Below are 16,563 nucleotides of genomic sequence, written 5' to 3'. Positions count from 1 at the left end.
ATCAAGGGGCTCCACCTAGAGAATTCTTATCAAAGGTTATTGAACCATACGGTGTTAAATACAACGTGGTTTGTAACTGTTCGTTATTTATAAGGACTTACATGTGCCTTTTCTTGTTGACAACGCTTAAAGTTAGCTTGCATTGCTGTGTTGTAGTGGTATTCGGTCAGTTAGTCACGTGACGTTTGCCTAGTGGTCAGGGGGCCACCCAATAGGCTTAACGTAACCTCACTGGACTTGATAGTTAAATCTGTGTACTAAATTGACCTTTTAACTGGGACGTGAACCTATATACACACACACCTTACAAACGTATATATGTTCTTTTGTTTAAATAGTATACACGTTGTGTTATAGCTAGGCACTGAGGGTTTACTACTAACTTTACGTGGAGGTAACTTTCCATATCGGATAGACAAGTTGTGTCAACAGATCGAGTCAGCTTGGAGTGTTCACCATCAGTAATGGAGGGCCTGCTCCAGATGCCGGGCTGGGTACTACTGTGGTTTTACGCTACTGCTGTTATATGTACCTGGGATGCCAGCTTCATTGTGTTCCGACCTCATTCTCTCCCGGGGGGTAAACTGGCCTATATTTGGTATTTATGTAAGTATATATCCGTGTATATGTGTATACATGTATATAGATGATATAATGGTAAAAGTACATGTATGTCAATCTCATGGTCAGTTTTTGCATTTGATAAAATGATATTAATGATTATAGGTAAAATATATATGAAAATCGCGATTGAGCCATTCTATCTAAAATATACATTTAACTTAGTAGGGTGTGTGTTACAAAACAAATGAACGTCGATTTGTCTACCCGGTTCAAAGTCTCTTTCTAATCATGCTACGCACTTGCTCCTCCAGTGATGTATACAATCTAAGGACGCGTGTCAAATCGATACAGATCTGCATGACCTTCCGGCATTACATAAACCTCAAAACCGGTATCATGCACCCCGCACCAAGCTCGTACTATTACTGACTAACCCGAAAAGAGATTTTATGACGCGACTGTAAATGTTAAATTGACATAAACTGCGATCACTGTAAAATGCAATCAGGTTTTACGAGTGTTGTACCAGGATATATTTCTTATATAAATGGATATAAAATTAGATCTATGAAAAAGACCACAACTGTCTCATATAGGTACATTTTGAATGCAAATGTATATTTTTGTGTACATCTTATATCAGAATCATATATAGATTGTACAGGTATGTTTCTCTTTATATACCTCATTCCTTTATCTTGCCTGATGAAGCTAACAGTATAGACATCGTCCTTTCATTGATTGTGTGACAATGATTACGTAAATCTACTTTACAACAAGGAGAAAATATCCTTTTTTGTATATTCTTTAGCATTTAGAACTGTCCACTGTATCGATCAGTACGGGTTCATATGTGCCTCAAAATCGGTCAATTTGACAAGATATCAAGATAATATTTTTACCGGTATGCTAACCATTCGTTTCGCACTTCGATGTTTCGCATGACTTGCTCATTTCTGGTGTAATTATATCTGCATTGTCACACGCTAAGAAAGGTTTCGGTGTGATAAATCTTTTACAATTATTTACTCGAAAGCATTACAACTACCTAATAACCTTTCCCTAAAATTTATATATATATGTACATACATACATGTACATATACATACAGGCCACGTTTACGTCTCCATTATAATACAATGTAACCACACTTCTGTAAAGCTACAGTCTACTGCACACACAACATATCCTTTCATTGGGATTAATTACATAACCATGAAAGGGACTGGCCCAGACTATATTTATATATATATATATAGCTACTGGACAGTTTACTTTGGACTGGGCCAGACTATATTTATCTATATATAGATACTGGACAGTTTACTTTGGACTGGGCCAGACTATATTTATATATATATATAGCTATTGGACAGTATACTTTGGACTGGGCCAGACTATATATATATATATATATATATATAGCTACTGGACAGTTTACTTTGGACTGGGCAGACTGCTGGACAGTTTACTTACGCGGAGTGTTTAATGATTGTTATAAATAATAAATGAGTAAGTTTGGCTGATCTCTCTGTCTTGTTTTGTTCTACAAACCCTGGTTAGGTCAGGTAAATGCATTGTCTTGTTTTGTTCTACAAACCCTGGTTAGGTCAGGTAAATGCATTATATTGAAGACTAGGCCATAATTAAATCCGATACGCTCTATTTATTACCGAAAATAGACTCGAGTTAAAAGTACCGTGTCTACATATAACTGACAAGACTTCTGTATAATTATATTAAGCACAGAAAGACAAATAAGTAGTATCGATGTTGTTGTACAAAAGTATTACATGAAGTGTTTTCTAATTTCTGATGTTTTATGTATTATTATTCACTTTGATGTAATTTCTGATGTTTTATATATTATTACTCACTTTGAGGTCATTTCTGTTGTTTTATATATTATGACTCACTTTGAGGTCATTTCTGTTGTTTTATATATTATGACTCACTTTGAGGTCATTTCTGTTGTATAAAAACATATTATGACTCACTTTGAGGTCATTTCTGTTGTTTTATATATTATTACTCACTTTGAGGTCATTTCTGTTGTTTTATATATTATTACTCACTTTGAGGTCATTTCTGATGTTTTATGTATTATTACTCACTTTGAGGTCATTTCTGATGTTTTATGTATTATTACTCACTTTGAGGTCATTTCTGATGTTTTATGTATTATTACTCACTTTGAGGTCATTTCTGATGTTTTATGTATTATTACTCACTTTGAGGTCATTTCTGTTGTTTTATGTATTATTACTCACTTTGAGGTCATTTCTGATGTTTTATGTATTATTACTCACTTTGAGGTCATTTCTGATGTTTTATATATTATTACTCACTTTGAGGTCATTTCTGATGTTTTATATATTATTACTCACTTTGAGGTCATTTCTGATGTTTTATGTATTATTACTCACTTTGAGGTCATTTCTGATGATTTATGTATTATTACTCACTTTGAGGTCATTTCTGATGTTTTATATATTATTACTCACTTTGAGGTCATTTCTGATGTTTTATATATTATACTCACTTTGAGGTCATTTCTGATGTTTTATATATTATTACTCACTTTGAGGTCATTTCTGATGTTTTATGTATTATTACTCACTTTGAGGTCATTTCTGTTTGTTTTATGTATTATTACTCACTTTGAGGTCATTTCTGATGTTTTATGTATTATTACTCACTTTGAGGTCATTTCTGATGTTTTATGTATTATTACTCACTTTGAGGTCATTTCTGATGTTTTATGTATTATTACTCACTTTGAGGTCATTTCTGATGTTTTATGTATTATTACTCACTTTGAGGTCATTTCTGATGTTTTATGTATTATTACTCACTTTGAGGTCATTTCTGATGTTTTATGTATTATTACTCACTTTGAGGTCATTTCTGTTGTATAAAAACATATTATTACTCACTTTGAGGTCATTTCTGATGTTTTATATATTATTACTCACTTTGAGGTCATTTCTGATGTTTTATGTATTATTACTCACTTTGAGGTCATTTCTGATGTTTTTATGTATTATTACTCACTTTGAGGTCATTTCTGATGTTTTATGTATTATTACTCACTTTGAGGTCATTTCTGTTGTTTTATATATTATTACTCACTTTGAGGTCATTTCTGATGTTTTATATATTATTACTCACTTTGAGGTCATTTCTGTTGTTTTATGTATTATTACTCACTTTGAGGTCATTTCTGTTGTTTTATGTATTATTACTCACTTTGAGGTCATTTCTGTTGTTTTATATATTATTACTCACTTTGAGGTCATTTCTGTTGTTTTATATATTATTACTCACTTTGAGGTCATTTCTGTTGTTTTATATATTATTACTCACTTTGAGGTCATTTCTGATGTTTTATGTATTATTACTCACTTTGAGGTCATTTCTGATGTTTTATGTATTATTACTCACTTTGAGGTCATTTCTGATGTTTTATATATTATTACTCACTTTGAGGTCATTTCTGTGTTTTATGTATTATTACTCACTTTGAGGTCATTTCTGATGTTTTATATATTATTACTCACTTTGAGGTCATTTCTGATGTTTTATGTATTATTACTCACTTTGAGGTCATTTCTGATGTTTTATTATTATTACTCACTTTGAGGTCATTTCTGATGTTTTATATATTTTACTCATTTGATCATTTGATGAGGTCATTTCTGATGTTTTATATTATTACTCACTTTGAGGTATTTTTATGATATTTCTGATGTATTTATATATTATTACTCACTTTGAGGTCATTTCTGTTGTTTTATATATTATTACTCACTTTGAGGTCATTTCTGATGTTTTATATATTATTACTCACTTTGAGGTCATTTCTGATGTTTTATGTATTATTACTCACTCTGAGATCATTTCTGATGTTTTATATATTATAACTCAATTTGAGGTCATTTCTGATGTTTTATGTATTATTACTCACTTTGAGGTCATTTCTGATGTTTTATGTATTATTACTCACTTTGAGGTCATTTCTGATGTTTTATGTATTATTACTCACTTTGAGGTCATTTCTGATGTTTTATGTATTATTACTCACTTTGAGGTCATTTCTGATGTTTTATGTATTATTACTCACTTTGAGGACATTTCTGATGTTTTATGTATTATTACTCACTTTGAGGTCATTTCTGATGTTTTATGTATTATTACTCACTTTGAGGTCATTTCTGATGTTTTATGTATTATTACTCACTTTGAGGTCATTTCTGATGTTTTATGTATTATTACTCACTTTGAGGTCATTTCTGATGTTTTATGTATTATTACTCACTTTGAGGTCATTTCTGATGTTTTATGTATTATTACTCACTTTGAGGTCATTTCTGATGTTTTATGTATTATTACTCACTTTGAGGTCATTTCTGATGTTTTATATATTATTACTCACTTTGAGGTCATTTCTGATGTTTTATATATTATTACTCACTTTGAGGTCATTTCTGATGTTTTATATATTATTACTCACTTTGAGGTCATTTCTGATGTTTTATATATTATTACTCACTTTGAGGTCATTTCTGATGTTTTATATATTATAACTCAATTTGAGGTCATTTCTGATGTTTTATATATTATTACTCACTTTGAGGTCATTTCTGATGTTTTATATATTATTACTCACTTTGAGGTCATTTCTGATGTTTTATGTATTATTACTCACTTTGAGGTCATTTCTGATGTTTTATGTATTATTACTCACTTTGAGGTCATTTCTGATGTTTTATATATTATTACTCACTTTGAGGTCATTTCTGATGTTTTATGTATTATTACTCACTTTGAGGTCATTTCTGATGTTTTATGTATTATTACTCACTTTGAGGTCATTTCTGATGTTTTATTATTATTACTCACTTTGAGGTCATTTCTGATGTTTTATTATTATTACTCACTTTGAGGTCATTTCTGATGTTTTATTATTATTACTCACTTTGAGGTCATTTCTGATGTTTTATGTATTATTACTCACTTTGAGGTCATTTCATTTCTGATTGTTTTATGTATTATTACTCACTTTGAGGTCATTTCTGATGTTTTATGTATTATTACTCACTTTGAGGTCATTTCTGTTGTTTTATGTTTTATTACTCACTTTGAGGTCATTTCTGTGTTTTATGTATTATTACTCACTTTGAGGTCATTTCTGTTGTATTATTATACTTGATTTTTATATATTATTACTCACTTTGAGGTCATTTCTGATGTTTTATATATTATTACTCACTTTGAGGTCATTTCTGATGTTTTATGTATTATTACTCACTTTGAGGTCATTTCTGATGTTTTATATATTATTACTCACTTTGAGGTCATTTCTGATGTTTTATATATTATTACTCACTTTGAGGTCATTTCTGATGTTTTATGTATTATTACTCACTTTGAGGACGTTTTTGATGTTTTATATATTATTACTCACTTTGAGGTCATTTCTGTTATTCCAGATAAGTACTATGTGAAGTAATTCGGTTGTTTTAGATAAATACTACGTGACTGTCGATCAGCGATACCCTGACCTTAAGGATGACTTTGTATTCGCCCAGAGTTTGTAAGTTTTTTCATTACTTTTTCACCAGATCTTTTAACTATCCATACGAAAAAAATAACAGCAGTTATTTGTGCGTCACAATTGTTGTTTGTGCGCCACATATGTTGTTTGAACGTCATCTGTTGTTTTACGCCACATCTGTTGTTTGTACGTTAACCTGTTGTTTTACATCACAACTGTTGTTTATGCCACATCTGTTGTTTGTACTTCATCTGTTGTTTGTATGTAATCTATTGTTTTAAGTCACATCTGTTGTTTGAACGTCAGATCTGTTGTAAGAACGCCATCTGTTGTTTGTAAGCCACATCTGTTGTTTGTACGTCATATCTGTTGTTTATACGTCATACCTGTTGTTTGTACGTTTATTGTTTGTTTGTTCTCACATCTGTTGTTTTACGTAACATCTGTTGTGCGTACGTCATTTGTTGTTTTACGTCACATCTGTTGTTTGTATGTCACATCTGTTGTGCGTACATCACATTTGCTATTTGTACATCATCTGTTGTTTTTACGTCAGATCTGTTGTTTGTACGTCAGATCTGTTAATTGAGCGTCATTTGTTGTATTACGTCACATCTGTTGTTTGTACGTTATCTCTTGTATTACGTCACAGCTGTTGTTTGTACGTTTACCTGTTTTTTGTACTCCACATCTGTTGTTTGTACGTCATCTGTTGTTTGTACGTCACATCCGTTGTTTGTACGTCAGATCTGTTGTTTGTACATTTACATGATGTTTTTTACGCCACATCTGTTGTTTGTACGCCAAAGGAGTAGATATGATAGGACCAGTATTTGGCCTTAATTTTTCATGCCGAAAAATATCAACTCTGATCCACATCAATTTCACATCAATTAATACTCTCATACTTGCCATTCATCAAAACATAAATTTTTATAACCATGTACACGATGTGCTCCACCTATGACGTCATCAAATTGATGATTTTCCTCTTCTCGCCAAATTTTGCTAGAAATTCATCATTTTTAAGGATTCAAGGATTTTTGTGAAAAATGGCGGGAAACTACATGTTGATGACGTCATAGTGAGCATAATTGGCACATGCGGGATATTTTCGGGATGTAATGTGTTAGCAAATGTATTCAACTGTTATATGGCAAAATATGTTGTTCTTTACTGGAGAATCAATTTTGGGGCCATATTCGAGTCTTAACGTACCTTCTCCTTTGTTGATTGGACGTCATCTGTTATTTGTACGTCAATTGTTGTATTACGTCACATCTGTTGTTTGTACGTCGCATCTGTTGTTTGTACGTTTACCTGTTGTTTGCACGCCATATATGTTGTTTGTACGTCAAAGTTGTTGTTTGTACGCCAAATCTGTTTTGCTACCCCAAATCATGTTGTTCGTGTGGCAAAACTGTTGTTTGTATGTTGCATCTGTTGTTTGTACGTTATGTGTTGTTTTACGTCACATTTGTTATTATACGTGACATTTTTTATTTGTACGTCTTTGGTCTCAATACCCACTGATTTTGTTTTTGCCGATTCAGTACTTGTAAATATGGATTGTCATAATTAACCCACGGTTCAGATATAAATCGTTAATTTGTACACTTACACGCACTCTGTTTGATACGCTGGCTGGGAGCGGACATGAAATAAATAAAATTATTGCGTGGGAACGAAATATTATTGCGTGGGTACGAAATATTATTGCGTGGGAACGAAATATTATTGCGTGGGAACGAAATATAATTGCGTGGGAACGAAATATTATTGCGTGGGAACGAAATACTAATGCGTTCGAACGAAATATTATTGCGTGGGAACGAAATATTATTGCGTTCGAACGAAATATTATTGCGTGGGAACGAAATATTATTGCGTTCGAACGAAATAATTATTTCGTGGGAACGAAATAATTATTGCGTGGGAACGAAATATCAACGGTTTACCTTTGGCTATTTCAAATGTGGCAGTCTGCAATTTCATATCAATATTCTTTGTAATTGGTCATTTAAAGTGGTTTTGTGTAAACCTTCTTAATAAGGTATACTTTATAAAGTATATTTTTCTTCGAAACCATTAATTTAAAGTTTATTGCATGTATTATTTGGATTTGTGTTCTATTTCAGTATTTGCCTTCAATGATTTGCATTAAAATTGTAGAGAAAGTCATGTAAATTCATTGTTTTACTTTTTAAAATTAGTTGACTAAGTATTGATACAAAACAACTTTCCTTGTAACACAATTGCACACATTCAAATGGAAATATTGAAACATAATAACCCGATGTATTAAAGTTATATATACAGTAATATAAAAGCACATAGACTGCTTTTATTTACGCCAGCGTATAAGGACCAATACATAATTTTATTTATCATGTCCGTACAACTTATTATCATGTACGTATATTGTACAGTATCTTGTACGTTTGTACATGTTGTATCATGTACGTACGTATGCACAAAATATTATCTTGTACGTTTGTACATACATCGTTGTATCATGTACGTACGTATGCACAAAATATTATCTTGTACGTTTGTACATACATCGTTGTATCATGTACGTACAGCTAATATATTGTATGTACAAGTTATTATATTGTACGTATAACTTCATATCTTACAAGTACGTACATGTTATTACAGTATCTTGTACGTACAAATTATTTTCTTGTACATTTGGACGTACAACGTAGTATCATGTACGCACGACTTAGTATCTTGTACGTACAAGTTTATATACTAAGTTGTTCATACATGTACAAGATACTATGTTGTACGTACAAGATAAATACAATTATATATATTTCATTGAATATATAAAGTATTATTACATAATTTGTTTACACCAATCTATATATGAAGAGATGTTATATTGCACGGCTTTAGGAACACCTCTAATTATACATACAATTATATATATTTCATTGAATATATAAAGTATTATACAATAAACAAAACTTTAAATCGTTGAAAATAAGGAAACATTTTTTTTAGATAAGGTGCCGTTTCATACGTTGTAGGCCATATCATATTACTACGGTGGCATGATTACTGTAATATCATCCATGTATGATAATGAGCTTGATAGTTATTTCGTTTGAACGTAATAATTATTTCGTTTGAACGTAATAATTATTTCGTTCCCACGAAATAACATTTCGTTCCCACGCAATAATATTTCGTTCCCACGCAATAATATTTCGTTCCCACGCAATAATATTGCGTTCGAACGCAATAATATTGCGTGGGAACGAAATATTATTGCGTGGGAACGAAATATTATTTCGTTCGAACGCAATAATATTTCGTTCCCACGCAATAATATTTCGTTCCCACGCAATAATATTTCGTTCCCACGCAATAATATTTCGTTCGAACGCAAAAGTATTTCGTTCCCACGCAATAATTTTATTTATTTCATGTCCGCTCCCAGCCACCGTACATACCATACTAACATCGATTGAAATTTCGTTATTTAACTGTGTGCGTTTCTTAATTTCAGACTCAATTATGCAGAGGTTGTGCTCAATATCATAGCCATAATCATGGTATGTATAGAAATCAAATATTATGCTGACGGAATGTGAGAGTTATCGCCCCTACCCCATATCTCTCAACATCTCTGATGATCAACAAATGACCAGTGGTATGGTAACCATCCGCTCTAAATCAATTATCTGGTGCCACTGTTTCACAAACGTATACCCCTTCCTAGATATTAATAAGCTTTTTATTTGCATGTATTCTATTTTTGCCTATATATTAGGCATATAGTGGACTAGTATACCACCTTTGCATTCATCAGCCAAACTGAGGCTTTATACCTTAGGCATGGTGACAGAGCGTAATCTTACCTTTTTTAGGTCATATGACCCGAATGGTCAGGACTGTGGTGTGTCCGTCGTCGCCCGTTGTCCGCCGCACGCCGTCTGTAAACTTTTTCATTCATGCTTAGATACCTTATTGTGCCTTTAGCATGCTGGGATGAAGTACTACCAATTTTGTTCAAATGAATGAATTTGACCATCATTAAGAACACAGGGGGTCAAATATCCTAAAATCTTTTAACGGTTTCTTGTCAATAACTAAAAAGGCTTAGAAACTAGATATTGGGACGGCATAATGCTAGAATGAATTATGGCTACCGACTTAGTTAACATGAATGACCTTGACCTTGTTTGAAGGCCACAGTAATCGAATATATCAAAACACATTTTACTGAATAGTTCGTAGTATACAATTGTGCAATACGTTAATTGTTTTTTTTAAATGAAACAAAATAATTTTCAGTCTATATGATTCTTGTGTATTCATCCAAAGACGTTTTTCTTTGATTACTTATTATTGTATCTTGTCAATAATCAGATGACCGTTAAGGCCCATGTGCCTTTTGTGTTTCTGTATTGGATATTAATTTCAAACTGTAGTAGTTAACAACATCCACAACAACATAGAACTTGTAGATATTGAAATGTCCCCATGGCCTTGTAGGTGACAAAAATGTTAAATATCCGTAAATAAAAATCTCCGCGTTATGACAACTGAAAATCGCAGCAATAAAATCCAGCTGATAAGGTAACCAACAATAGACTTGAGTGCATCATGTTGTATTTATTTCTGATTTCATCAATGTCAAATGGCAATTAATACAGTGACATGTCAGATGGGCTGACGTCTCTCGACAATCCTGAATTCTGATTGGCTATTTAAGACGTGGTTTATTAACCTCTTGTTATAACCACGGAACTATTTCGCGTGCTAATCTGCGCGAGGTGGTGTACTACAGATATGGGGGCCGTGTGGTTCTCCGATATAACTTATCAATTCGTATTGACTTAGGAACTTTATTGTAGTAATTGGGTCGTCACTTTAAAACGTTTCTTTTTATCAGTAACCTTCGATTCGGTTTTGTCTTGAGATGCAAAAATCAGCAAAACTGACAACAAATGATAATGTCTATGTTCTCGTAAATGTTGTCCAATGTCTCAATTGTGATATACATTCAATAGTCTGTCAAGTTCCAATCTCGTCATACCACAGTACCAGTTAGTCGGTCTTACTGATGTAGATATTGCTGTTGTTTTGTTTGTTTGAGATTTACGATTTTTTCTTTCATGTTTTCCTATTGAGATTTACGATTTTTTCTTTCATGTTTTCCTATATTTGAGTATATTATTACTACATTACAGTTATGCTTTCTGATTTTATGGTAAATTTTGATCCCAATTATTGTAACAGTAGCTGACAACTTCGTTGATATTTATAAATTATAAAAAGATACCGACAACCCAATATAAACGTTAGTGTATTTCATTAAAGCTTTTCATTGATTTTGCAGCATTACCGGAAGAGCCGCCATACTGTTCCGTTGGCCTTCACGGTGACCGTGATGACGTTTTGGAAGACCGTGCTCTACTTCCTTATGTACGTTGTTTCCGACACGTACCGGAAGAACAACACAGTCATGGAACACATTTTCCTTTTCGTTATTCCAAATGGCTTCTGGGTCGCCGTTCCATTCTTTATAATGATAAAACTATGGAAATTCATACTTCCGGTCGTAGGAGCTGCAAGCAATGGAGTTTCCAGTACTCGGAAACGGAAAACAAAGGCATCCTAGATGTCGCTATCTTTTATAGACTTGTAACCACGGTAACGCTAGTCTTACACAACTTCAAGGCAGCAGCTTCTCAAAACGATCAAACAGTGACCAAAGTAAAATGTGTGATTTCTGCGTCTTTACGACACACCAATTAAAACGGATAATTGATGAATGAGTTTGTATAAATATTTAGTAGAGGAGCGGGAATGTAAAGCATGGTTTTAATTAGATTGATTTATCTACGTTATGAAATAACACTTGACATGATATTGTCTACCCATGACATGAGCCTATGTGACAAGGTTCGAAACACATTTCTTCAAAATGATCGACTTATAATGTATGTAATTGATTAATGGCGTGTTTCACACAGTTATTAAGAAGATGATATTTTCTATGTGTACAGTGTCAACAGTGTTTTATTCATTAAATAATTAGTATAAATAACACGTGTACCCATCTTGTGTTGAAATGAGGCGTAAAATTTTAACGGGAGGACTTATCCCTGTAAATTTGTCTATATGTATGATTATATTCTTTTACAAACTTAACACATAATGTCGCTAATCTAATAATAAATAGAACAGCATCTTGAATGTGTTTTGTTTCCGTTTTTGTTGAGAGTTGGACATTCAATTTAATGACGCCCATGTGAGCCAAATTACATATTTTTTGCAGCGTTTTATTGTGTTTGTCTTTACGATTCTTACCAGATTACGGAATGCCGAAAGCGATAGAATAAATGTACTAATTGATTGTTAATATAACGAAGACAGTTCTTTTTTTGGTGCCTCGCCTCAATGTCGCTCTATCTAGCTCGTTTACGTGGTTAGGAATACCCTAATTAGTAATTATTCGTTTCAGGCCTTTAAAAGTCCACCTGTCTGTCTCCAAGAGTCAGGCCACAGCCACATTTATTATCACTGTAGGTTTACAGTAAAAGACGTTTTCATTTTGGACGCATTGTCTGATTATAGTGTTAATATATCCATGTCCAATATGGAGTCGGTCGTATGTTGCACGGAATATTAAATTTGGCAAGCTTATCAAGGATATGCAAAGAATCCACGTTCAAGTTGTTTATCTATCCGACCATATTTCCGTCGTAAAGTGCATTTTAACCCCATCCCCCCTCCCCCGAGATACACCTGGTTTCCTAACTACGTTTATTTACTTTACGATATCATGCCTCTCGATTAATTTGAATTAATTGAAAAAATATGTCGCATTAAAGTCAAGTAATTAAGTTCCATGTCACGAAACAGCAGTTTTCGTTACGTACAAGGTTTTGTCCATTTCTATACAAAGGCAAATTTCTTGGGTTTCATATCAGTGCTTAAGGAAATAATAGTCTAGCTTCAAATTATTTGCTAAGTACGCAAAATTCTACTGCGATCATCACATATTTCCAGACATTGCATCGCCAAAATTTCAATTAAACGTGTGAGATATCTTCTCGAAACATGGCAATGACACCAGTACTGCAATTGTCGATAAGAAAAACCATGATGTACTTCTGACAACAAAGAAAAGGCAAATTAAAACATTTTTAAACTGGCACCATCTGATAATGTCATTTTATAGTAAGGATATATGTTCTTGGCTGCTGTTGCTGGGTTTGTTCTTTGTGTACCGGGATTGATTTAGAATTGATTCATGGTTTATCTGTTATGCAAAGGCCTAGTCATTTTCTTCTCTTTTGAATGAGTTTTGGTATATGAATGGTAATCAAAGGTTTCACACACCATTGGAATCAGTTTATGAATTGATCAGATAAAGAAAAGGTACAGTCAGTTTTCCCCCTGTCCATGTAGCAAAAGAGATCGTTATAATTGAGTCTTATCGAACGGTATATAATCCTCGATAATTGTAATGACTTGTATAGTCATATAGGCCCGAAATATTTATTCAGGAATATAGCTCCCATATATTTCAGCAGAGTAACATTAGCAAGGCATCAGAGTATGCAGTATACCAGAAAATCTATTAGAAAAGCAAGATACAAGGACAGACACAAACGACACCCGTGGACATACAAGCAGGTATCCTCGACATTCCAGGGATTTAACGTCAGTAATAGTAACCCCTGGAGTATCGAGGATAGCAAGCAGGGCACGATACAAAATAACAAATATTACTAGCCACTGTTTCGATCACGTTATACAATTTTACCTGTTTTAAAATCCGTATACTCAGGATCGCCAGAGGTCACCACTGTATACAAAAAACTGACCAGGAAAATGATTGCATTGTATTTCTGAAATATCGAGAATTGGCATGTTGTTGTAAACTGTCTGCTACCCACACCTTAAAGACGACATACCGTCACGAGCCGGAAGTGCAAGCAGACATCTAAATTTATATCTTTGCTATATATTTTAAAATATTTGTCACTCGAACAATGTGCACCGACCACATTGAAGGTGTGTTGTGGGATTTTCATTGTATTCAGCTTAGCTAATTTACAGACAGTTTATCTACAGCGATGACGTCATCACATTCATATTCATACAAACCGGATGTTGACCGTCACACGGTAGTGCTTTCTCAATGGTGTTGTTTGTGCAACAACAAATATTTCTTAAACGAGTCAACGACCACTATTGGTTAAATATGGCTGAATTCGTCATGATTTTAGAATGAAAGTCAGTGCTGCTGTACTTTTTTATATAAAAATGTACGCTTTAATAAATCCCCAGACGACATTAGAATTAAAGAAAGGTATTTGGCTGTTGTTGGTCTCAACTGCCACCTGTAAACTAAACACAAGTGTCCATCTTTCTTCCAACTTCTAAATTCCGTTCTGTTAACCAACATTCGAGGACTTAACACCATCTTGAAATTTAAAAATCCTTCGATAATTTTGAAGGTGTTTACCCAATTTGACCCCTGTGACCTTGTATGATGGCCAAGGTAATTAATTTGAACAATTGACCTGTCTGCTTCATTCCAGAACGCTACAGCCCCAAGAGATTATTAGACTATTGCTATGCACAATTATTGAATTAACGATTTTAGTCAAGGTAACCCCTGTGTCTGGGAATAAGGTGAACGTCTTTCATTTTCGATAGAAGACTTTGTTGACCTTTCTAAGAAAAGTGTGATAAACAATTTGAAATTTCTTAGGCAGAAATTGAGTGTCACCACATCAAAGTAATCGTTGATAATCTACTTCTTTTAAAAATAATTCTAACAAGTCATATAATTTCAATGAACGTTTGTCAAATGAGTAACTTTTGCTCCACTCAAATCTCGCGATAGTTGTGCCAGCTGACCTATGACCCCAGGGTAAGCATATAGCTCCCATTTGAACAAACTTTTATTATATGAAGTCTTCCTGCGGCGGTATTTCTTGGCCATTTCTTAATAAGAGGGGAAATTAAGGCGTGTGTTTTAGGACTTTATTGCTAAATGCACATAAAAAGCAGACCCTTGTGAGTTCAAATGTTGGAAGGGAAATAGATCCGAGTGATAAAACATTTGACCTTATGATTCGTGCACGTGGGGATCACGTGTACGGAATCCTCCCGAGACATCGATACGCGCAAGTCGATCATTAGACACATTAAATGTCATAATCAAATATTTTGATATGTTTGTACTTTAATTTTGGTTAAAAAAAAGAGCTCTGAAACAAAAAATAGACATAACACACAGTTTTATTAGATTTTATTAGTATGTAATAGTAATAGCTCTGTCGATGATTTATAATAATATGCAATCATACATTTCAGACAGAATCAATACTTTGTGGGAGTTATCGGCCTTCTTACGGAACGTGTTCAGAATATCGCCGATATTTCGATAAAAACTGAATTGGGCAAAATGAGCCTATGGCTCAAAATGATATTAATGATTTAAATCCTGATTTAATAATTATATTACAAAAACTATACCGAACACCTTGGTGCATTTAGGTTGTAGCAGTTGTAGAGTGGACATCGGTTATAAGCAGGACTTTCTCTTTGAGTAGTTGCTAACATAGTAGCCATTTGCGAAGGTCGGCGAGTATTTTCCGGAGAACATAATTTCCCAAATTCAGCAAAATCCTCATTGTCTGTGAAAGGAAGTCGAAGGAACAAAGCAAATTACGACCAGTCCTAACCACGAATTTTCAAAAGTTAAAAGAGCTGATGTTGTCAATGGACTTCCTTTATTTGATTATAATTTTGTATCGAGTTTTTGTTAATCGTTTCGTCTAACGCAATATACAATATAGTACTTCCGGTTTTCAATATATTGACCATTAATGAGCTGAATTAACTCTAGAACGCAAACATGGTTACCCAGCCTGTTGTATTTTCTAAAACAGCACCATTAATTATCTGTCTATCTAGAAGTCTTTAGAGCTACAATAAACTCTAATCCAGATTATCCATTCCGTTTGTAATAAAAATGATCTTCTTCATAATGATACAGCATTTTCACAGTCACGTTTTACCTACAACCTTGACAAGTCTATATGTCTGGGCAGGAGTGCTTTTATAGAAACAAGGAGTGCTATTGAATGAAAGGATCGAAATGGTCATTGTAAGTTATATCATTACATGCAGATAGGGGAGATAACTCAGTATTTACACAATGTCTATTTTGTTTGATAATTGTTCAAAGATCTATTGGTTCCTTAGCACAAACATACAATACATATCTTCTTTAAATGTTCCCAGTGTATAGAACCCGGGGGTAAGGTAGCGGAGTGTCTTTCATAAGACTCTTACTTGATGAGCTCCTCCTAATATATTTTTTAGAAATAAAAGATAAGATATGTTGACATATGACTTGATATTTGATAAAGCTGTTAAAGCTATATACTTTAGACAAA

General features: G+C 33.3%; 1 protein-coding gene across 1 annotated transcript; it reads left to right on the top strand.

Moving 5' to 3' along the window:
* On the top strand, positions 1 to 12,337 carry LOC138327811 (uncharacterized). The gene is made up of 4 exons (XM_069274202.1): positions 1 to 606; positions 6,091 to 6,160; positions 9,642 to 9,687; positions 11,478 to 12,337. The coding sequence occupies exons 1-4, from the start codon at positions 465 to 467 to the stop codon at positions 11,757 to 11,759; spliced, it is 540 nt and encodes a 179-aa protein (XP_069130303.1). The 5' UTR covers positions 1 to 464; the 3' UTR covers positions 11,760 to 12,337.
* Positions 12,338 to 16,563: the final 4,226 nt, after the last annotated feature.

Source organism: Argopecten irradians, chromosome 7 (genome assembly GCF_041381155.1).
Source record: "Argopecten irradians isolate NY chromosome 7, Ai_NY, whole genome shotgun sequence".
Classification (NCBI taxonomy): Eukaryota; Metazoa; Mollusca; class Bivalvia; order Pectinida; family Pectinidae; genus Argopecten; species Argopecten irradians.
The sequence above is the reverse complement of the archived record's forward strand: the minus strand, read 5'-3'. Positions and strand labels throughout refer to the sequence as shown.